Genomic DNA, 26,446 nt, shown 5'->3' on the forward strand with positions numbered 1-26,446 from the left:
AATATTTTAAACAATTGAAAAATAAGAAGAAAATGTTCAAAACTATTAATCACAAAACATTTCCAAAGGTAATCAGGAATCTCTCTTGAAGAATATAAATTTCAAAACTTGCGCTGGTCACCACTTCAGCTTTACACTTCACATAAAGAAAATCAGCTGTTTGTTTTCAAAAGCTCAGCGCCAGTCGAATGCAGCTAGTTACAAAACTCACCAACAGGTAGCGCTAGCATTCGGTTTTTTGGAAAATAGGCTCCAAAAACTCCAACAGGTAGCGTTGGAGATGCAAATCACTTGTATCAAGTGCCAGAAAAGCATTGAGTGTTACCTTCATCATTGTTTTTTAGTCCAGGCAACGAATGCTCAAAAGAAAGGTATAGAGGGAAAAGTTTGAAACACAATTTTTGATCCCTCAGCTCTTTCAAGGATAGTAAGGGGGTAAACATATCAAAAGTCCTCACTCCTGTGCTAAGGTGGTAGGGGTGGTATGAAAGTACCATATTTTGGTTTTTTGCACATATCTCGAGCAATATGCATCTTTCGGAAATTTTCCGAATACAAAATTGAAGCTTACAAATTGGCCTACAAGTTTCATCTGTAACATTTTTTCATATATCATTTAGTTTTTTAGGTATGAGCTCTCGAAGATGTCACATTTTTAAGAAACCCCCTTCCGGAACCGATTTTTTCATCTTTTTGGCCTTATAACTTTTTAATTGATTGAAAAAATCCGTGCTAACCATGAGCTCATAGAGCATCTCATTGATTTCATGTATTATTTCATTATTGTACGCATCTCCCTGCGATTGTTGCAGCCGTTTTAGTGTTGAGTGTAGAATCTTCAGTTAAACAACAATAGATCAATTGACAGGAAAATTTAGATGGAAAGTTTGGAACACTTTGCAGCTTTGTTTGGACCAGTTAGAAGGTGAACATATCGAAAGTCCTCATCCCTACCCCTTGTGATTAAGGGATGAGGGTGGTTTAAAAGTTTCGTTTTTCATTTCTGGCTTACACGCATGTATCTTGGAAACAATGCATTTCAACGACATGACTAACTGAACAAAAATTAAGCTAAATAAATCTCATTTAGTTTTCGAGATATCCACTTTTAAAAGTGTGAAGTCTTTGAAAAGACAGTTTTTCTTCCAAATTTTTGCACTTTCAGGGCTTATTACTCAACAACAAAGCATTGTAAAAATAAGTACTGAACGTTGGGTTGTGGAGGATTCAATTCTCTTCAATGTATCATTTCACCATTTTATGTTTCCAATCAATTGTTATAGCAGCTTTGGTGTTGAGTGTGATATTCTTAATAAAGCAACTTGACCATTCGACCATGTAATTTGGACACAATTTTTGACTCTGCAGCTTTATTAGGACTAGTTAGGAGCTGAACATATTGAAAATCCTCATCCCTAACCCCTGTGCTGATGGTGGTATTTCCGTCAAGTTGACACTTGTTGCTGTATTAAGAATTTCACACTGATAGGTTGTGGGGATAAAAGCTTTAACATCATAGAAACCGCTGCTATATTCTGAAAAAGACGCAAAAACTATGAAGAAAAATGAGTTATTTGAAAATTTTTAAGGAAAATACACCGCTAAAGAAACATTGATAATATCAACTCTTAACATTACGACAAACTCAAACATTATGACAACTCTAAATATTAATTTAATTCATTTCCAATACTTGATAAAATTCATATCTATACATTATAATCACTATCCAAACTCAGTTGCCAAACTACCATCAAACACTGATGCTTCAAGGGTTTTCTGAACAAGAAATGAAAGATTAATTGATAGGGTCTACCGTTTTAGGTGTCTTCCGAACCACCCAGAAGTAATCATTATTATTAAACGAAAATCTAAATTAAATGCTGTAATTCACCCCAAAAACTTCTGCCACTGCAAATATTGACAACAGGGTAAACAGCTAAATGGAAATTCGATGAGCGCTACTATTCAAAAATTATTTGTCATTCCCGGGCTGACAAATAATTTTTGAATAGTAGCGCTCATCGAATTTCCATCTAGCTGTTTACCCTGTTGTCAATATTTGCAGTAGCAGAAGTCTTCGGATTATTTATTAATTTGGATTTTCGTTTAATAATAATTAATTCATTAGCATTTGGATAATTGCAATATCTCAGTAATTTCCAACACCTAGAAGTGTTTGTTAAAGCTTGTGGCTGTATGTTAGCGTTGCTGACCTCAAGCTGTCGTCACCCTTCCAACTGGAGAACCGTGAGCATGTCGCTTAACTTATCCATGTGAGCTTACAGCTTCACCTTCAAGTGCTGCCTTCTCCAATTTCACCAGCTCCAGTCTATAATCAGAAATAATAATTATTTTTGAAAATACAAATAAATCTTTGGAAATATTAGTACTGAAAAGTCAACAGTGATTAAATTCAAAAGGACTCTCCATGAGCTTCACAATCTTACAAGCTGCAATAATTCTACTTTACAGAGAGATTCACTTTAAACTATCAGCATTCTCATATGGATAACATGAATGCTAGCAATTTACCCAATGCTGACACTGCTAAAAGAGAATCATCTCTCTATAGTGAGGTCCACGTTATAATGACAGTATTTGATCAACTTTGGTTTTGCTATCCTTGTCTATCATTCGACAAAGCCGGTGGTACTATCCTTTTCTAGGTCCACAACGATGCCAATTATGTTTTTGACAGTGTAGAAATATAATTAATTGATACAGAGAATCGGCATCGCTATTCTCCCATCTCTATCTACTGCCATTATAATGTGGACCTCACTATAGAATGTCATAGAATGATATGATAGAAAGTCATAGAATAAACAATCAATATAATCTATAGAATATGCAGAATCTATAGATCGTTTATCCTATGATAGATTCTATAGAATCTATAGATTATCTATTCCATATAATTTATAGATTATTGTAAATTGTTTATTCATAATGTATGATTAGAATAGTGTTGACTAATTCCGTTGCAAATCTCTACTAATCTGCAACAGAGCAGTTCTGTGTGCTGTGCAACACAACCGATTCCGTTGCAAAATCAGCAACAGAGCACTTCTTTCCGTAGTGGAAACCCAACTGCGCATGCTCAGTCCCCAATCCACAGAGCAGATCTGAACCTGGAAGGGAAAAACTTCATTTCCGCGTTCGGCGTATGGGGAAGAGTTTTATCCTGAAGAAGTGACTTCAAGTCAGTCTTGGAGAGACATCCGCGCAACTTACATCTTAGAGACCGTTCGTAGTCATACGTGTTGACCAAACAACGTAGTGAATTACTGGGTCTTTTATCACGGAGGTTTTGCTTTTTTGACTAAAGATATACCACCGTCGAAATTCAAGTGATTGTTTTGTGTCAGTGAATTTGTGCAATTGTGATTTTTTTCGAGAAAAATGTCTCCAGCTACACACATGCCTTCGTCTCCATCCACCACAGTCAACGATTTTGAACTGCTTTGGCAACTTCAGGTGAGTCTAAAATTCATGAAAAATTATTAAAATTGTTATCAGAATCACTGTCATCAATGTTTTGTCTATAATTAAAAAAATACAATCACAAATAATTCGGAGAGAACTTGTAACCCAAATGCACCCCCAGTTTACAATGTCTTGTTTCCTAACTTTTAGAGAAGCCTAATTACTTTCATATTATATTATAGTATACTGTTTTTGAATCTCCAATTCATGAGGATTAGCACAGCTTGAATTGTGCACCACCAGGTAGGACCTGTGTAGTTTTTTAAAAGTTTGTTGTTGAAAACTCTACTTTGCAATGAGTGTACTTCCTGAAACTGATAAGCTGAAGTTTTTTCAAGGTCTAAGATTTTGGGGATCTTTCTGAAAGTGGAATCAAATTATACTATTTATATCGATCTATATTATCATTAACATACTCAGAGATATTTATGCCGGTTATATTTCAATTTTAATACAGTATCATTATCGTCTTACCTTAACATATTCAGAAAGTATAGTATTTTTGATAGTTTACCATTTTCAAGAAAGTTATTAAATTTTCAAGTTTCCAGCAATGTTTCATGAGTAGATTCATTGAAATCAATCAATTTTACGATTTAAAATACTCATTGCAAAATAATACTTTTATCCCCAAAATTAGTTCAACTTTGAGCAGAAGTGAAGCCCTAATCTTCTAAACATTGATTTTGGATTATTCTCCGATTTCCTATTCAATTCCTCAAGTGTTTCAAATCATCTCTCTTATCATAATTTAATTTTTGAAAAAAAAGAATGGATCCGAAAGAAATGTGGTTAAATTTGGAGTAGCGTACATTGGAAACTATCAATAATTATATTGCTTGATAAATAATCTTTAAATAGATTATTAATAATAATCAATAATCTATAATTAATAATCTAAAGATTATTAATATAATCTTTAGATAGAGAAATAATCTTTCATAATTTGTTTAGATTCAAACTTAACTGATAGGAGTAAATAGACCATGAGTGGAACAAATACCAATGCCAGAGATGAGTTAAATAATATTCTTGATTCTTTTATCAATCTTTTATCATTATTTCTGGTTTTTCAATTAGTGTACTTGGGATTTTCCCAAATTTATCGCATTTCCAAGATCTATTACTATCATAAATAGAGCAATATAATTGATAGTTTTCAATGTACTCTACTCCAAATTTAACCACATTTCTTTCGGATCCAAATTTAATACTTTATCTTCTAATACCTTTTGTCACATTAATAGGAATACAGTTAGTAATAAATAGAAATACATTGAAGTAGATATGACATTTACAGGCTATTCAAGTACTATTAATGCAATCGATGACATTTACATTCTAACAATTTCCGATAGTGATCTTTAACATATTCTAGGAACTGGAAATAGCTCTATTGTCCTACAATTTCCCATTCTATTCGATCAATTTTCACAAGAGTTTTATTTCACGCTTTATTGTTTCAAGTAAGTTATTTGATTTTCCGATAATAGTCTAACAAATCCCACGATTGAGCGAAATTGCGCTTGATTGTTTGCAAATTAATTGCGTATAAACGACAATAATATTGAGAGTTTTGTTCTTCGTTTAGCCTCGTTGAAATTGAGAGTTTTGTTCTGCATTTAGCCAGCTACCCCTTGAGATGATTTGCACCGCAATACACCATTTTTATCGACACCGATTCTAATCATATCTACTTCCTTCTTTTTTGAAAACTTTTAGGTTATAGGTTTTTCAAAACAAACGTCTTCTTTTCTTCTTCTTCTCTTCTTCTTCTTCTTCTCTTCTTCTCTTCTTCTTCTTCTTCTTCTTCTTCTTCTTCTTCTTCTTCTTCATCATCTTCTTCTTCTTCTTTTTCTTTTTCTTCCTTTTCTTTTTCTTCTTTTTCTTCCTTTTCTTTTTCTTCTTTTTCTTCCTTTTCTTTTTCTTCTTTTTCTTTTTTTTTCTTCTTCTTTTTCTTTTTCTTCTTCTCCTTCTTACACTTTTCATCAGTGTGTTTTTCAATAGACTTCGTTTGTTTTTGACAATGAATGTTTCACCCTATGTTTTGAAATTGTTTCGAAAATTCAAAATATCTAGCCTAGTTCATTCTATGATTGTGAATGTAGCCTACTTGTGTGATTCTGATTGAGTCTATTTCATCACTCAAGAACTTTGGAGAGCAATATGAATCGTTGTAGATGTCAATGTCCTTATGAATTGATTTAAATCTTCAACTGTTGGTCTATTGAATAGCCTATATTAGATTAAATTGCATCTATTCAAAACCTTACTATCCATTAATCACTATTAGCAATACTCAATTGAGTGAGGAAAGACTGCTGTTTTTATATATTACTTTAAATTTGGAGTTTTTTTATTGCGTACAAATAACTATTATTATGACTGTGTTCTAATTTTGTATTACCGTGAATGTGATGATATAATTATATTGTAGTAGATAAAATAATATAATACTGCTGTATTATATATTATTTTCCAACAGTTACGTTGAAAAGTGGCCATTGCTGCACTGATTACAGAACGCAAAGAATCACTTTTCCGCTCTAGTGCGGGAAAAATTTTTCTGCACTCCAGATTTGCAACATGGCAACGCAAAATACTTAGTAGGTTATATGGAGCAACAGTGCAGCAAAATCAAAATGAAGTTGGTAACAGTGACTGCTGTGGCTGCTATAGTGAGCAGAGGTGCAACCAAGCACAACGCGCTAATTATTAGTATTAGATATTATAACCAAGGACAACATTTTTATTCAATTTGACAATAAATTAAGGTTTTTATCAATAATAAAATTACACAGAAAAACATTTGATGCATTTCAGGCAATTTTACCCATAATTACCCACTTTTCATATTCAATGGTAACTGTAGGAAAAACTTAATGTGAAATACGTGCGCAAAGTTCCTCTGCTGCACTCACAACAAACCATTCCGCCCTCGCCTACGGCTCGGGCGTAAACGTTTCTTTCGGTGCAGCAAACTGTCACTTTGCGCACTAGTTGCACAAATAACTATACCTCCTATCAATCCAATATTTTTAATTCGATTCTAAAATTTTCGGTTCATGAAGTTTCAATCACTTTTATCTCATATAAAATACTGTGTATGTTTGATTTATTCAAGTAAACTTGATTATATTCAATACTTATGCATTCAATTAATGAACATATCTGCGCATAATCTCTCTAACTTTGCCCTCCACTTATCAAAAATACTCTACTGTATTTTTCAATCAAGTATTTTGATGGGGCTACTTAAATTCTCGCTAAAACTACAGTAACTATATAAACATCTGGTTTTATAGTTACTGTAGCTGAAACCAGTCTTGTTTGATTTGATTTGAGTACTTTATTTATGTAGATTACAATATATACTGTCTCATACACTTATATACAATAGCTTACAATACAGCAAAATTATAGATGAATTTACATGATATAGACTAAGAAAATAATTATTGAACTGTATATGATATGAAAAAGCAATTTGTAATATAATAACTATAGATAATAATTATATTGTTATGCATCTACATAAATTGGCGGAGCTTTGGACATATCAATGTCCATTCTTCGGAAAGAATATTAAAAATATCCTCCCCACTAACTCTCTACCAAATTTGATATAGATTAGAATAGAAAAAAAACGTTCATTGAATAAATAAGCTACTGTAAGCTTATTATATTTAAAATATAATAAGAGTAGTAATGATTCTCTGTGATTAGGCCTACTCTAGTGTATTTAATATTCAACATGATACCGTACTTCTTTCAGAACATTGAATACAATAGTAGTAATGAATTAATTTTGATGACCAAAAACAATTGAAATCTCCAATCCAAAAATCTAGATAACATTTATGGTACATTTTTACTCATCACAGTGACTGAAAAACAGAAACCACATATTCTGAGATTCACTTCCAACTTCTAGCATACGTTGAATGGAAAGCTTTGATGCTATTTACAATGAATCCAAACAGTTTAAAGTAAATATCTTCAATTAGATGCAAATCAGCGTCTATGGATCTGTCCTCAGCCTTTCCTAGACAAGGCTGTCGTCTTTGGCCAATCATTGTTTTGTTTCAATTCGCAATGATAACACATTCGAATGTTAAAGGGTCAATGTCAACCTACTTCCGGTCTCCCTCCACTTCCGGTGTCCCTCCGTGTCTCTCTAATAGATACAGCATTCAAATGCCATTCCAACCTCTTCAATAAACAATTGTGACAATTATATATAAATTATAATAATTATAATTTATCACAATTATAATAAATAAGTGACAATTATTATCATCTATACTCTTGATAAGAAGTGGAACTTCTTCGGACGGGTCTCCCCACAATTCAAGCCATTCGCTAATTAAAATAATAATCTTGTATACAATAAGTGTATGGTATACATAAATAAGTTTATTCATTAATTTTTTTTCTTGCCTAATAGTATAAATTCTGCTGCTCTTGTATTCCACTTTTTGTGTAGTTGAGAAGTTGATATTGTGGTAATTATCCATATTGAATGTATTGCTCTTGTATTATATATTGCTCTCATAATGCTCTTGTATTTAGTTTTAGTTTATCAGAGATTGACAATAGTGTAATAACCGAAACCGGTCTTTCTAAGTATCAATAAATCTGTGGTTTTTTGACAATTTCTTAGTCTTTTTCATTCAAATAAGTTTATACTTAGGCTATCATCTTAATCATCATTTGATATGTTTCCAACAAATGATATTCGTATATAGAAACAGTATTTATATAATAGTTACAAGCATATACCGTATAACTGTGATAGATATATTATGTAATAATCATGTATACAAGTGTACGGTATAAATAAATAAGGAGTGAATCGATTTTGTTGTACAACGAACTTGACCTGTCAAAAGGTTCGAAGAATACGAGTTCAAAATTTGAAGCGGATTAATCAATTCTTTCCAAAGTTATCGTAGAACGTACAAAAGACGAACAACGACTTTGGCCTTGAGTGAGTCAAAAGTGAGAGCTTTTTTTATTTTTTGTGTAGTTGAGTAGTTGATATTGTGGTAATTATTGATGTTAATTATAAAAGCTAAGAAATTGTCAAAAAAACACAGATTTATTGATAGTTAGAAAGACCGGTTTTGGTTGTTACACCATTGTCGATCTCTGATAAACTCTTTCTAACTATCAATAAATCTGTGTTGACAATTTCTTAGTTTTTATTTTTAATATGAATAATTACCACAATATCAACTTTCAACTACACAAAAAGTAGATAAGTTCTCACTTTTTGAATCACTCAAGGCCAAAGTCGTTGTCCTTCTGTTTGTATGTTCTACAATAACTTTCGAACGAATTGATTAATCAGCTTCAAACTTTGAATACGTATTCTTCGAACCTTTTTACAGGTCAAGTTTGTTGGACAACTAAATTGACTCACTCCTTCGTTCTTTTTCAGGATATAGGCTAACAGATAACATTGAAAGTACATGAGAAAAAAATTGTTGTGATTTAGTCAGCTGAAGAATTCATTGCATGCAATTCATTGCAAGCAGGACAAAGGGAAAGAGAGAGAAAGATTGATTGATTGATTGCCTTTATTGAGGGCGGAGTTAGGACTACAGGTCCACAAAACCCTCGACATTTCATACAAATTAATACTATGAAATACAAAATCAAGATTATAATATACATTTTTTTAAAAAAGAACAAAATGTAAGCTTCAAATTAATAACTAATACAAAATAAATTTTTACAAAAATGATTTTTCAATAGAGATTCAAAACTATGGCTATGAAAAAAATAGATGATTGCAATAGAATTAAGAGCTAAAATTCAAACCAATATAACACATGAAAACAAAATAAAGTGAGAAATATATTCATACAAGACTAAAAGAGGGAGAAAGAGAGATTGATTGATTGATTAGGTACTTTATTTATGTAGATTACAATATATACCGGCTTATACACTTATATACAATAGCTTACAATACAGCAAAATTATAGATGAATTAACAAAATATAAATTAAGGAAATATTAATTGAGCTGTATATAATATGAAAAAAAAAACAATTTGTAATAACTATAGATAAAATAGATAATATTGTTATGCATCTACATAAATTGGCGGAGCTTTGGACATATCAATGTCTATTCTTTGGAAAGAATATTCTTCCCACTAACTCTCTACCAAATGAGAGAGAGAGAGAGAGAGAGAGAGAGAGAGAGAGAGAGAGAGAGAGAGAGAGAGAGAGAGAGAGAGAGAGAGACAGATTAGAGACAGATAGTGGAGCAATAAACCAATAAACTCTCTGAAAGACACTTTGTTTTTTAGTATTTTAATGTAGCTTATCAATTAGTTTACGCTCATTGCATCTGTTTTACTGCGCTATTTGCTTTGATAAGAGGTGATTGGGATGCCAGTTAACATCTCAGTTTATCACCATTATTATTTGAAATATTTCAGTGGAATATTACGAAACTAGACCGAACCAACCAAGTTCAGATCTTTGAGATAAAAATGTTGAGATATCATTGACCTGTCATATTTCTTCAATATATCTGTATCATAGTATAATATTAAGTCACATACAGTACTTGACAAAATATTCTAGTAATTGGCAATTAAATTATTGCCACTAAATTTCGAGTATTGATAATTTTTCCGATTATTGACAGTAATTTTCGGGGAAACATTTTCTATCAACCTGAATGAACTCCATCTCAAGAAACAGTATTATAAAATACAGCGATAATATGATGTCGTAATGATAATGTGGTATCATTGATGTATTATAAGGTATAAAATAATCTCCAGAGACAGTAGTTGATAAAATTTCTGAGAAAATACTTTCCTATCAACCTATCTTCTATCTCGAGATACAAGAGATAGAAATAGTAAGATATCAGGCAATTGATAGTCATAGAATTTGATATTTTTGATAATCACCTGCTCTAGAACATGGGTTTCCTATAGTTGAGTAGGTTAATTTCCGAAAAAATGCAATTTATTTATATTTGTAGTAAATTTCATATATTGTATTTTTGAATATTATGTACATTTTATTGATTAGATTGTTTATTTGTATATTAATGGAAATAGAATTTATTTGTATTTGTGTTGTAATATCGTGAGCATAGGTAGGTAGGCCAATGTATTTTGAGGGAATAATTTTTCAAATAAGATTAAAAGAAGTAGCATTTCAGTACTAACTTATCTTTCTAGATTAAAATACACTTTTTATGTAAAATCACTTCAGTTGTTTGGGATACTTTATTAAAATTAATAAAAACAATATAAAATTTGAAGTACCCTTTTCTAAACTAGAAAAAAACTGAAAACTAGTTGTTTGAGATGTTTCAAAAAAAAGGGTATTTCATGCCGATGTTTGAAGATGAAGATGTTCTTCATCTTCAAAATTAAGTGTAAAATCGTTCAATTTACTCCGACTCCATGCCAATTCAAAAATACATTCATTCAAATTCAAAATTAGTTGGGGATAGTTTTGAACAATACAACTGAATTTAGGAAGTGAAGATGTAAAGCTGAGTTTACACCAAAGTTTTTAACAAACTGTTAATAACTTGATCCTTATAGATTCTATTAGATTGAACGCAACTTGACAAACACATATGTTCATCATGTGTATAGGTTATGCTCAATTTAATAGAATAAAAGGTATATTGGTGTAAACGCAGCTTTACATCTCCACTTCCTACTATATGAGTAACTTCTTATAGAAATTATAGTATATTAAGCAACCTAAAGATACCGAACCGAAATCCAAAATCGAAAAAACTATTTTCGAAAAAATCTTTGGAGGTATATTACTAGTAGTTCTGTGAACAGTAGACCTCACACAGTAGTCTCATCCACAAGTACCTGATTGAAACTATACACATTATGTAAATACAGCAATAGACTGGCTTCTCCACACATCTGTGTAATCACTTGTCAGCTGATTTATGATGAATAATTCTATAGTCTGATTTTTACTCTAATATTGGCATATGAAGGAGGCTCCTTTTTCCTTTTATATTATCCTTGAAATGCAAAATTTCCAGAAACCTTGTATATACGTCGACGCGCAATTAAAAAAGGAACATACCTGTCAAATTTCATGATAATCTATTACCGCGGTTCGCTGTAAATGCGCAACATATAAACATTTAAACATTAAGAGAAATGCCAAACCGTCGACTTGAATCTTAGACCTCACTTCGCTCGGTCAATAATCAGGACATGATTGTTGTTGATTATAATATACCTGTCAAATTTCATGAAAATCTATTACCGCGGTTCGCCGAAAATGCGCAACATAAAAACATATAAACATTAAGAGAAATGCCAAACCGTCGACTTGAATCTTAGACCTCACTTTGCTCGGTCAATAATCAGGACATGATTGTTGTTGCAGTGTAAGAAGGATAGTTTTTTCCTCCAATTGTATTAAGATTATAGTGTTTTATACAATAAATGAATTATTATGAAAAAATGAATGAAAATTAGTTTGGATATTATAATCAGGACCTGATTGGTGCCAAGTTATTCGAATTGTACCATCCAAACAATTGAAGACATTGAACGTGACATGAGTCTCGAAGAGTGTTTTTTTTGTCTATTTCTTATACTGCGTCGATGTCTCATAGACACCCTTGAGGTGAATAATCAGCCAGCCTTCACGAAACAAAGAATAATCGGCCTCCCAAATAACGGGTCATTATTTCATGCATAAGCAACAACTAACAACTAACAAGAATACACTGAAAAAACAATTCAATACAAAAATAGACATCAACACAAAACACAGAACACAAATCGATGATAGCGTGTTGAGTTTTACAGGCTGAACACATCTCGATTTAGACTGACTGGTTAATAGAAGAAAATATTTATAAGAAATGAATCGGTTACTTATAATAGGTGGGCGATTACAGTATAGTGAATTATTTACTAGGTTAGCGTGAAGTGGATTAGAATAAGAATAAGAAGATGGAGAAAAAATGAAGAAGGAGGAGAAGAAGAGGAAATAGTGGGAGGAGAAGAAGAGAGAGTGGAAGACTAGAATAAATAAAAAGAGGAAGAGGGAAAAGAGGATATAGAAGAAGAGAAAGAAGATGTAAATGGTGAAGAAAATATGAAAAAATGTAAAGACCTGTTCTTTATTCGCAACGAATGTTGAAGAAGAGGAAATAGTGGGAGGAGGAGAAGAAGAGAGAGTGGAAGACTAGAATAAATAAAAAGAGGAAGAGGGAAAAGAGGATATAGAAGAAGAGAAAGAAGATGTAAATGGTGAAGAAAATATGAAAAAATGGAAAGACCTGTTCTTTATTCGCAACGAATGTTGAAGAAGAGGAAATAGTGGGATGAGAAGAAGAGAGAGTGGAAGACTAGAATAAATAAAAAGAGGAAGAGGGAAAAGAGGATATAGAAGAAGAGAAAGAAGATGTAAATGGTGAAGAAAATATGAAAAAATGTAAAGACCTGTTCTTTATTCGCAACGAATGTTGAAGAAGAGGAAATAGTGGGAGGAGGAGAAGAAGAGAGAGTGGAAGACTAGAATAAATAAAAAGAGGAAGAGGGAAAAGAGGATATAGAAGAAGAGAAAGAAGATGTAAATGGTGAAGAAAATATGAAAAAAATGGAAAGACCTGTCCTTCATTTGCAACGAATGAAAAACAATATTAATGTAGTTGATAAGCATACAAAAGAAGAGAGATTGATTGATTGAGTACTTTATTTATGTAGATTACAATATATACTGGCTTATACACTTATATACAATAGCTTACAATACAGCAAAATTATAGATGAATTTACATAATATAGACTAAGAAAATAATTATTGAACTGTATATGATATGAAAAAGCAATTTGTAATATAATAACTATAGATAATAATTAAATTGTTATGCATCTAAATAAATTGGCGGAGCTTTGGACATATCAATGTCCATTCTTCTGAAAGAATATTAAAAATATCCTCCCCACTTACTCTCTACCAAAAGAGAGAGTGAGAAGGGAAGCTGGAACTATAAAAAAGAAGGAAGAGGAAGAGGAGGAGGGAATGACGAGGAGAAGGATGAGGAGGTAAGTAGGAAATAAAAAGAGGAAGAAAAAAGGAAGGATACGTTGAGAGGAATTAGACATTGAAAAAATGAGATTTAACTAACTTAAAAAAGAAGAAATCTCACAGAGGAAAATAATGGGATAAAAGATACATAGAGAGAAAGATAAGATAAATGTACAAGAAACAGAGAAGAGACACTAAGAATAAGAATGGAAGAAATGAGAAGGGGGAAGCAAGCAAATGAAGGTTGGAATAGAGACATAGGAGAAGGAATTGATATTGAAGAAGAAATTGAAAGATTAGGGAGAAAATGAAGGAGTTGAAAGCGAAGAATAAAAGAGGGTTGTACAAGAGTACAGTGAGGAAGAAAGGGTGAAGAAGAAGAAGAAGAAGAAGAAGAAGAAGAAGAAGAAGAAGAAGAAGAAGAAGAAGAAGAAGACGAAGACGAAGATCAAGATCAAGAAGAGAAAGTATAAAGCAATTTGAAAAACTCTCAGACAAGTCTGAGAGGTCAAACAAGAAGAATTAATTCAGAATTATGAGAAAAAGGGAAGTAGGAAACGACGAGTGATAGGAGAAGGAGGAGAAGATATGATGTAGGGGATAGAGAAGGATGGAATGAAAGGAATTGAAGAAAGAAGGAGAAGGTAGGAATTCATAAAATATTGAAGAAGAAAGAAAAAACGATGAAATGTAACAAAGACGAAAATAAAAATGAAGTAGTCATGAGGCTTCATTTGTCAATTTTATTTGAAGGAATGGAAATCTACAGAAGGATAATAGCTGAAAGAAGAAGATGATAAAAAGGAGAGAGAAACTAAGAAGATGATATAAAACCAGAAAAATAGAATCCAAAAGGGAGCCACGAAATAATATATTTACAGACAACGTTTATCCACCTGAACTCCTAACGGTTTAACTTGCTATAATTTGTGGTAATTGTCATCAAAACACAGATACCCTTCATTAGATCAATAATTCATGGTAATAACTTTCCCAAATTGTTCCTTAAATGCATAGAAACATTATTGCTAAACCTCAATTATACATCAGTCCAGTATAGTTGACGATTAGGGGGTTGACGATTTGAGAAATAAAAATATGAATAGTTTCGGCCATCAACAACTGAAATGGAATTTTGACAAATAATAACTCAAGGTCAAACACTAACATTTTTTGAGACTATTTTTGTAAACTTATTCACATCCAATTTATCAATCAACTTAGTGCCGGTCGCACAAAAGCCGGTTGAATTTTAATAGTGATTAATCAATCCCACGAGAACCAATCAGAGAAGCCGTCTTATCAAAAAGGCCTTCTCGGATTGGTTCTCGTGAAATTAATCACGGTTAAAATTTAACCGACTGCTGTGCAACCGGGCCTCGATTTTTTATGTTTTATCATAGAGAAAAAATAGCGTAAGTAGATATCCCATGGTATAGGGAATTTATGTCGCAACTTTTACTGTTATCTCAAGCCGATTACTGTCGATTATTGTCGATTTTTACTGTTTTGTTGGGGTGAGAGTGTATGAACGGCACAGTATGAGAGATTACCAGTGTCACACAGCTTCACGGGAAAGAACTACGTTCTGCTATCGGCTTGGGATAACAGTAAAAGTTGCGACATAAACGCCCTATACCATGGGATATCTACTTATGCTATCGTTTCTCTATGGTTTTATTTTCATGATTGATACATGCTATTTTATGATTTGTCGTAAAAACAAACCTGAATCTCGTATCTCGTAATACTTGGAGAAATTTTTTTTATTTGATCAGTTTTAATTAACTTATTGTTTTCTAGTTTGTTCCTTATGATTTGTCCTCATTGAAAAAACACCAATCTCGTACAATCTTGAAAATTTATCTAACTTCCCAATTTACAATACAGTAATAGCTTATTATTGTATCAGTGTTTACGAGTTTGTGTTTCTTGAATAGTTCCAAATTTCTCAAATAGCTCAATATTGAGAAATTGGTAATTGGTAATTCGTTGAAAGTGGTAATTGAGTGGAATATTTCTGATTAATTTATCAATTCAAGCCATCTAAATTCAAAATTTATAGTTTTTATGTTTATTTTGTACCAAAATTTTATAAAAATTATACACGTGAAATTCTAACCTTATCTTGGACTTTGTCACCTATAAATTTTGAAGAAAAATAGCACAAGGACTACCTTATTATTTTAATTTTCAATGTTATTACATTAGTGTTATTTGCACTGTAAATAAATAAATAAATTAATGAATTGTCGTAATATCTATATAGCTGTAGACTGTATTACAATTTTGTCATGAAACCCATACAGAGAATATTTTTAACTAGCAGATAACCCATGCGCCGCAAGAGGCTGATTAAAAACTAGACAAACTGGACTTACTCAGATCTTGAAGTATTTAAAATAGGTCTATAACCAACCTCGGTAAATGAAGTATCTATAAGCAAAATTTCAAGTTAATCAATCCAGTAGTTCAGACGTGATGATGCGTCATACGTGAATTTTTTATCCCTTACGTGTATAAGCCAATATTCTTCCTGTATTATCATGGATATATTATATATTATAATAATATATTATTCTTTGTATTATAGATTACAAACTCAAAACACATTGTTTTGTTATAATATACTCCTTTACAGAATTTCTTTAAGATAATTGAAATTCACTACTTGAATAATGAATAATGAATTTATTGCCAAATACAAGAAATATTTTTACAAACAAAATAATCATAAAATTAAATAGTTTTTGGCGTGACTGGAAAAAGAAAGCCTTGAGCTCCAGCCATGAGATCTAAAAATGAGAAATAAATTTTTTAAATCTAATAACAGCAGTACAAATGAAACAATTCTGTTGATATATGGTAAATAATCTATGGATGTTGAATTTTATCAATAGTCAAGTACTTGATAAACAAAATATAGATACACAGAAAAATAATATAAAAATTGACAAGTTTTAATAATTTTTACACAATTAATATTACCAAAAATTGTTGATTTATTTGTTAGTCAAATTTTATCAATCACCAAATCATAAAAAGTATTGTCCTTTTCACTATTATCTCAATTTTCAATAATATTACTTTTCCATCCTTGACTGGGCAGATACAACTTCCATTTTTGTTTACTGTTCTCACGGCTGAATCGAAAACATTCCAAGTCCATCCAATTGGTGCATGGAATTCTAATGAGTTCAAGAACATTAAACGAATAATTGCTTTGCGAGTTATAAAGGGAATCTATACGTTGCTAACTAGAGATAAGGCTGCAATGAATACTTCAACTCTGCTTTCAATCGATATGAGAAAGACGGGATGTTCACTTTTCCCATGGATTTTGCGACCGATTTCTTTCCATGAATCGATTTTTTGTGAAACTCTGGATCTGCTTTTGGAAACTTTATGGGAGATCATAATTTTCCTCAACAGTAACCATCTAACCTATGATATCCTTAGAAAAAATGGAGAGATGTGCACTCTCAAAACTCAAAAATTAAAAGATGAATTAATAAAAGTTGATAGTTTTAATTGGCTGAATTTTCTGCTTTTTTAAACATGAACTTGATACTGAAAGCAAGTGTAGAATTTGATATGACATATGAATGATACACATGAATTTAACTTACTTGACAAACATAATTGAAATCATAGAATAGCTATACATTGATTGTTTATTGTAAGCTGTAACCATAGAGTGTAACAATCCTTTCTCTGCTATGACGTGATACACATATAAACTATATTTGAGGTAAGTAAGTGTAAAGTACTTGATTTTATACGAGATAATTATATTGAAGAGCAATGAAACCTGATATTTACAAATAAATTATGTTCATATTATAAGTACTAAATCCCTATCAATCATTTAAAGGTTTGTAGGAAGTATTGATTAGATGTACAAAAGTATAGTAATGAATAATCAAGAATAAATTATAAAGTTCCCAAATTCTGGTACTGAATAACCAGGCAAATATACTTGCAAAATGTTTGAAGATGATTTTTCGATTCTTGAAATCAGCATACAATCAAAAATAAAATACTCATTTCTCGATGATTGTGAACTCAATAGAATGTGAAATAAGTATTATTTATACCACAAATGATGGACAATAAATATTAATAAAACTCCTCAATAATTGACCGAGGGAAGTGAGGTCTAAGATTTAAGTCGACGGTTTGACATTTCTCTTAATGTTTAAATGTTTATATGTTGCGCATTTACGGCGAAACGCGGTAATAGATATTCATGAAATTTGAAAGGTATGTTCCTTTTTAAATTGCGCGTCGACGTATATACAAGGTTTTTGGAAATTTTGCATTTCAAGGATAATATAAAAGGAAAAAGGAGCCTCCTTCATACGCCAATATTAGAGTAAAAATCAGACTATAGAATTATTCATCATAAATCAGCTGACAAGTGATTACACAGATGTGTGGAGAAGCCAGTCTAGCTGTATTTCCATAAGGTCTATAGTTTCAATCAGGTACTTGTCGATGAGAATACTGCGTGAGGTCTACTGTTCACAGAACTACTAGTTAGAAGTAAACTCGATAACTTAGTACTTCAACAAAAACGTGAAAACTATGGCAAGAAGAAGATGAAGTAGAAGAAGAGCGTAGATGAAGAAGAAGTCAAGAAGAAGAAAAAGAATAAGAAGTCAAGAAGAAGAAGAAGAAGGAAGTATTTTCTTACTAGTTACTACGTTAGTTGATGTAACAAAACGTTGACACTATGAGAGAAATAAAATGCAATAATTTTAAAATTTATTGTCCAAGATGCTGAGTACCAAGTTTAGCGAGATTCACTTCAAACCGGCAGTATTGATTGAATGGTAAGCATTAATTTAATTTAATGAGGAGTTCTGTCAGTTTGAGGTGAGTCTCAATTTATAAAAGCTCAGCATACAGCATCTTGAATGTGGTTCAATGTAGCTTTGAATAGAACACAATGGAAAATGTTCAACTATGAATAAAAAACGGGATCGATCGATTCCTTCAATATTGAAAAGTCTGATGAGAAGAATCTCATTCTCCCAATATAATAAATTCAAATAAAATAATAATATAATATAATAAAATAATAAAATTCATTTGAGATTAGCAGGTAACCCGTGCTCCGCAAGGGTCTAATAAGAAACTGTAAACATCGGCCTTTTAAATATTGGTTGAATGAAAACGTACGGTATTAAGAGCCTTCCTATACTTTGAAGCTCTGTGAAGCTCTATTTAGTAGGGATGGGTATCGAAAGACAAAACATCGATGTTTTGAACATCGATGTTTTTTCATCCTAACATCGATAAGTGAAAAACATCGAACAGTAAACATCGATGTTTTTAAACATCGTTTATCGCCCTACGTTTTTTATTTAGTTTTATTCATGACTAGCAGGTAACCCGTGCTTCGTAAGCGTTTAATAAGGAACTTGACAAACTGAAAACTTGACGTACTGAAATTTTGAAAAATTTAAAATAGGTCTATAAAAATACTTGGTAAATTGAGAATCGATATGCAAAATTTCAAGTTGATCAGTTGAGTAGTTCAGACGTGATGATGCGTCATTCTTGAATTTTCCCCTACATGTTGTAGACTATAAGCCGATTCTTTAGTTTAATATAGGCATAGAGAAACAATAGCGTAAGTAGATATCCCATGGTATAGGGCGTTTATGTCGCAACTTTTACTGTTATCTCAAGCCGATAGTCCACGTAGTTCTTTCACGTGAAGCTGTGTGACACTGGTAGTCTCTCATATTGTGCTGTTCATACACTCTCACCCCAACAGAACAGTAAAATTCTACGATAATCAACAGTAATCGGCTTGAGATAACAGTAAAAGTTGCGACATAAACGCCCTATACCATGGGATATCTACTTATGCTATTGTTTCTCTATGGTTTTATTTTTATGATTGATACATGTTATTTTATGATTTGTCATAAAAACAAACCTGAATCTTGTATCTTGTAATACTAGGAGAATTTTAGTTAGGAGATATAGGTTAGTTAATTATTCAATTTATTCATTTATAAATTTCACAATGAAGCACTGATCGGAAGAGAAAAACTTAGGATACTCCTTGAACTATTTCTTTCCCATTTACTACTTCAGTTGAGTAGTTCAGACGTGATGATGTGTCATTCATGTATTTCCTATCTCATGAGTGTATAAGCCAGTTTTCCACTTTATTGTAGTAAAGACTAGTATAGACTAGCAGGTAACCCGTGCTTCGCGAGCGACTAATAAGGAGCTCGACGTACTGAAATCTTGAAGAATTTAAAATAGACCTATAACCATGCTCGGTAAATTGAGAATCTATTTGTAAAATTTCAATCGTTCATCAGTTGAGTAGTTCAGACGTGATGATGCTTCATTCGTGAATTTCCTATCCCGAACATGTATGAGCCAGTTCTTTACTTTATTTTATTACTAGCCGTCAGGCTCGCTTCGCTCGCCATATCCGTCTAGCCAGGGGCCTCCGCCCCCTGGACCCCCGACTGGATCGTCCAAGAATGAGATCGGCAGGCGAGCGAGATCAGCAGGCTCGCTTCGCTCGCCTGCATTTTTCATTTGAGCATTTTTATCATATGTTAGGACGATCCAGTCGGAGGTCCAAACTAAACGTCTGGCTAAACGGATATGGCAAACGAAGGGAGCCTGACGACTAGTAATATAATATTCCCAGGAATAGCTCTGATTGAAGTAGCAGTGCCCAATCAATTTTTCCGCGATGAATGCATTTCAATCTTCAATTTGGTGCCAACCTAACAAAGTCAACTCAACTTAATGCCAACCTGACAAAATTTTTAATTTAGTTACCAGAACAACTGTTTCGAAGAGGTACTCTCTCTAGATTATAGTTCTATATTAACATATGGTATGGACATTTCCAATTATAATTTTAAGATATTGGAATAAGAAGAATACACATGCTAAAAGAACTTTAAACCCTTAAAAACCACCCTTAGAGTTAAAATGTCGCCAAAAGATTTCTTAGTGCGCCTCTAAAGGGCCAACTGAACATACCTACCAAATTTGAACGTCTGGTCCGGTAATTATTAGTTCTGCGAGTGAGTCAGTCAGTCAGTCAGTGAGTGAGTGCCATTTCGCTTTTATATACATAGATAAATAATTATTATACTTGTATAATTGATCATTAACCAAAAGAATCGATACGATATAATTATACGTGAATTAATAAACGATAGAGTTTGATCATACGGTACCGGGATAACTTGAATCACAGCTATCTACTATACAAGGCAAAATAAGAGGGAAAGTGGCAACTATGCCCTCCTATAATTATTTCTACTGACATTATAATGTGAATTTCACTACAGTAGATCCTACTGCTTGTTGAAGAAGATGCTCCAAAGTTGGAACGTAGGCTGGCCGGCCCATACAGAGAGAGAGGCAGCACATGATTAACATTGCATTGAAAGAGTTGAAGATATAGTGTGGGGGGTGGGTTGAAAGGGGGAGCCTAAAGGGGAACTATACAGTCTTCAATCGACTATGAGAAAGACCTAGAGATTGAGTCCACTAGAGACTAGATCACTTCACCACATCAAGCATTCAAGTTCAAATAATTTAGTTTGAAATTGAATGCTATAACTATCCAAGTTCAAATTTAGTTTGAATGCTATAACTATCTCCAAGTTCAAATTAAGTTTGAATGCTATATCTATCCAAGTTCAAATTCAGATTGAATGCTATATCATCTATCCAAGTTCAAATTAACTTTGATGAAGGACTGTCTGTATGAAAGTTCCCAAAAAGTCTCAGCTGATGTTATGAATGAATGCATGGAAAAACTGTTGTAATAACTGCTCTGTACAGATACATGCGCCGCGAACATGAGCAATTCACTTTCAATCAGCTTATGCCAAGCTTTTTATATCTGTATCTTACAGTTTCTGTAAAAATACAGATATATATAGCTGATTAAAAGTGAATTGCTCATGTTCGCGGCGCGTATATCTGTACGCACCTTAAGAAAATGTGTACTTAGTTTTTGAAATATAATAAGAATATAGCATTATATCATAGAGAAACAATAGCATAAATAGATATCCCATGGTATAGGGCGTTTATGTCGCAACTTTTACTGTTATCTCAAGCTGATAGTCCACCTAGTTCTTTCTCGTGAAGCTCTGTGACGCTGGTAGTCTCTCATATTGTGCTCTGTTCATATACTATTACCCGGTCAAAACAGTAAAAATCGACAATAATCAACAGTAATCGGCTTGAGATAACAGTAAAAGTTGCGACATAAACGCCCTATACCATGGGATATCTACTTACGCTATTATTTCTCTATGATTATATAAAAATATAAACCTGAGATACAAGTGAAAATCACCTATCCCTTATAAATATATCACCAACTCTCCCCAATCATCTACTGCTGACATTTCCAAGTGAATACATCAGATCCCAGTCTCGAAATTTCCATGCTTATCACCAGGGGCATCTGTCACCAATGTCCCGAGGGATCCAGATGTTTTGATGGTGAAAGGAACCGGAGGGGATTTCAAGGTCAAGACTGAGACCCATTTTACTCCCCCAAAATATAACGGTGCAGGTGGTTACCATCTTTTCTTCTGCACCCTCTTACGAAACACTTGTTCATTGTATGGGACTCTCCCTCACATAGAATGCACCTCACATAACCTACACTCATACTCATCAGTTCTTTTTCCTAAATATCACCTGCTTACCCTCCCTCAACAGTTATAGTTTATTGAAATATATTGTTGATTTATACAGTTATACTGCGGTTGTATCCAACAGTGTATCTATTTAATTATTGTACAAAATACTAAAATCATAAAGTAACTAGTAGTTATGTGAACAGTAGACCTCACGCAGTATTCTCATCCACAAGTACCTGAATGAAACTATAGACCTTATGGAAATACAGCAATAGACTGGCTTCTCCACACATCTGTGTAATCACTTCGTCAGCTGATTTATGATGAATAATTCCATAGTCTGATTTTTACTCTAATATTGGCGTATGAAGGAGGCTCCTTTTTCCTTTTATATTATCTTTGAAATGCAAATTTACAACTTGGAACTCGCTTAATAGCAATTGGAACCGTGAGAGAAAGAAAATACGGTGGCGGAGGAGAAGAAGGAGTTACAAAAGAACAAGAACAAAAGGAGAAGAAAATGAAGGAAAAGAAGAATATCAGGAAAGAAAGAAGAAGAAGAGGCAGGAGAAGAAGAAGAAGAAGAAAAAGAGGCAAAGGCAGAAAAAAGTAGTACAGTAGTGGTCTGAGATTGTATAAGTCTCAGATTGGTTGATCAACGTTTTTTGGATGTTGGTATCAGACGTTCTCTGAAGGCAGTCATGGATCTACTCTCTCATTCCCTCTCTATCACTATCTAACTATCTATCTCTCTCTCTTGATTTTACTCTCTGTGGTCGAAAACTTGTTTCTGAAACCAGTGGAAATTCCCCATAACACCATTCAAATGCCAACTATATTGCGAGATACAGTATTTCATCTAGTATTACGAATTTGGCATTAGCATATTATCAGCTAAATTATAGCTTATGTTAGTCGTAAATTCTATTGCTGAATTATTAAAGTTTGTGACTACCTGCAGTATTTACCAATAAAATATGTACTTGTGCAATTTAACCCATCATAATAGATTGTCTGTGGTGAACGTGATATTTTTGAGCTCAAAATTCATGTGTTTTTTTGACCGAGCGAAGTGAGGTCTAAGATTCAAGTCGACGGTTTGGCATTTCTCTTAATGTTTAAATGTTTATATGATTTTTGTTGCGCATTTACGGCGAAACGCGGTAATAGTTTTTCATGAAATTTGACAGGTATTTCCTTTTTTAAATGCGCGTCGACGTATGTACAGGGTTTTTGAAATTTTGCATTTCAAGGATAATATAAAAGGAAAAAGGAGGCTCCTTCATACGCCAGTATTGGAGTAAAAATCAAACTTTATATAGATGGTGCGGAGCTCCTGAAATTTTCACAGATATTTGACTTGTGGCATGTTGATAGAGCTTATCAATGACTATTCTAGTATAAATTTGATCAAAATCGTTGGAGCCGTTTTCGAGAAAATCGCGAAAAACCCCGTTTTTGACAACATTTTCGCCATTTTAGCCGCCATCTTGAATTGGATTTGTTCGAAATTGTTCGTGTCGGATCCTTATAGTGTGAGGACCTTAAGTTCCAAATTTCAAGTCATTCTGTTGATTGGGAGATGAGATATCGTGTACACAAACGCAACACACACACACACACACACACACACACACCACACACACACACACACAACACACACACACACACACACACACCACACACACACACACCACACACACCACACACACACACATACAGACCATTACCCAAAAAACACTTTTTTGGACTCAGGGGACCTTGAACGTATAGAAATTTAGAAATTGGGGTACCTTATTTTTTTCGGAAAGCAATACTTTCCTTATCTATGGTAATAGGGCAAGGAAAGTAAAAATATAAACCTGAGATACAAGTGCAAATCACCTATCCCTTATAAATATTACACCAACTCTCCCCAATCATCTACTGCTGACATTTCCAAGTGAATACATCAGATCCCAGTCTCGAAATTTCCATGCTTATCACAGGGGCATCTGTCACCAATGTCCCGAGGGATCCAGATGTTTTGTGGGTGAAAGGAACCGGAGGGGATTTCAAGGCCAAGACTGAGACCCCTTTTACTCCCCAAATATAACGGTGCAGGTGGTTACCATCTTTTCTTCTGCACCCTCTTACGAACACTTGTTCATTGTATGGGACTCTCCCTCACATAGAATGCACCTCACATAACCTACACACATACTCATCAGTTATTTCTCCTAAATATCACCTGCTTACCCTCCCTCCAACAGTTATAGTTTATTGAAATATATATTGTTGATTTATACAGTTATACTGTAGTTGTATTCAACAGTGTATTTATTGTACAAAATACTAAAATCATAATATAAATATGACATTGAAGGAAAAAATAGGCTGAGCCTGTACTATTTCTCTCCAAAAATTTTGATAAAAGTTATGTTGTGCAAAGTTTGAGGTTATGATATCACACACTGCTTCGTCACTTGATTTTTGATCTAGGAATAACTACTAGTTCTGTGAACAGTAGACCTCACGCAGTATTCTCATCCACAAGTACCTGAATGAAACTATAGACCTTATGGAAATACAGCAATAGACTGGCTTCTCCACACATCTGTGTAATCACTTCGTCAGCTGATTTATGATGAATAATTCCATAGTCTGATTTTTACTCTAATATTGGCGTATGGAGGAGGCTCCTTTTTCCTTTTATATTATCTTTGAAATGCAAATTTACAACTTGGAACTCGCTTAATAGCAATTGGAACCGTGAGAGGAAGTAAATACGGTGGCGGAGGAGAAGAAGGAGTTACAAAAGAACAAGAACAAAAGGAGAAGAAAATGAAGGAAAAGAAGAATATCAGGAAAGAAAGAAGAAGAAGAGGCAGGAGAAGAAGAAGAAGAAGAAAAAGAGGCAAAGGCAGAAAAAAGTAGTACAGTAGTGGTCTGAGATTGTATAAGTCTCAGATTGGTTGATCAACGTTTTTTGGATGTTGGTATCAGACGTTCTCTGAAGGCAGTCATGGATCTACTCTCTCATTCCCTCTCTATCACTATCTAACTATCTATCTCTCTCTCTTGATTTTACTCTCTGTGGTCGAAAACTTGTTTCTGAAACCAGTGGAAATTCCCCATAACACCATTCAAATGCCAACTATATTGCGAGATACAGTATTTCATCTAGTATTACGAATTTGGCATTAGCATATTATCAGCTAAATTATAGCTTATGTTAGTCGTAAATTCTATTGCCGAATGATTAAAGTTTGTGACTACCTGTACTATTTACCAATAAAAAATGTACTTGTGCAATTTAACCCATCATAATAGATTGTCTGTGGTGAACGTGATATTTTTGAGCTCAAAATTCATGTGTTTTTTTGACCGAGCGAAGTGAGGTCTAAGATTCAAGTCGACGGTTTGGCATTTCTCTTAATGTTTAAATGTTTATATGATTTTTGTTGCGCATTTACGGCGAAACGCGGTAATAGATTTTCATGAAATTTGACAGGTATGTTCCTTTTTTAATTGCGCGTCGACGTATATACAAGGTTTTTGGAAATTTTGCATTTCAAGGATAATATAAAAGGAAAAAGGAGGCTCCTTCATACGCCAGTATTGGAGTAAAAATCAAACTTTAGAATTATTCATCATCAGCTGATTACACAGATGTGTGGAGAAGCCAGTCTATTGCTGTATTTCCATAAGGTCTATAGTTTCAATCAGGTACTTGTGGATGAGAACACTGCGTGAGGTCTACTGTTCACAGAACTACTAGTAAGTTTGTTTCATGTCTTCAGGAAAGTTTTATTATATATCCATTTTAATTTGAAATTGTCTGTTATATTTTATTTCTAGTTTCAGATTGATGATTTGAGACAAAATATTGAATAAGTTTTAGGCAATACCCTGTTTTTCTGTTCCGACTATTGTAATGTTTGCTCTATCCAATAAATAAATAATTTATCTGCAAGTACGAATAGGTACACAAAGTAAGATACCGCTTTCGCTAGGTTAAACCAATGTTTTCAGTATTTAAGTAGTAACTAGAGTTTGATAAAATTACTGGACAACCGAGTTAAATACTCAAACATTTTCAAGTAAATAGGTTGAGACAATTTTTGGATTTCTCTGAATCATTCAATCCTATTACAATTACTGAATTGGTGGACTCTTTTCTATCCATCTTTATCATACAATAAGCTATCAGTTCCTCTTCTCTTCTTCTCATAATCATTACTTTGTTGTTGTTGTTCTTCT

The 26,446-nt window shown here is 33.0% G+C and overlaps 1 protein-coding gene across 1 annotated transcript in view; it reads left to right on the plus strand.

The window, feature by feature from the left end:
- The first annotated feature begins 3,144 nt into the window (after positions 1-3,144).
- Positions 3,145-26,446, plus strand: part of LOC111050809 (mRNA decay activator protein ZFP36L1) — a 94,611-nt gene continuing 71,309 nt past the window's right edge. The window contains exon 1 of the mRNA XM_022337169.2: positions 3,145-3,480. Within this exon, the coding sequence (XP_022192861.2) occupies positions 3,406-3,480 (75 nt within the window). The 5' untranslated portion in view covers positions 3,145-3,405. The remainder of the gene's footprint in view (positions 3,481-26,446) is intronic.

This window comes from Nilaparvata lugens, chromosome 11 (assembly GCF_014356525.2).
Source record: "Nilaparvata lugens isolate BPH chromosome 11, ASM1435652v1, whole genome shotgun sequence".
Taxonomy (NCBI): Eukaryota; Metazoa; Arthropoda; class Insecta; order Hemiptera; family Delphacidae; genus Nilaparvata; species Nilaparvata lugens.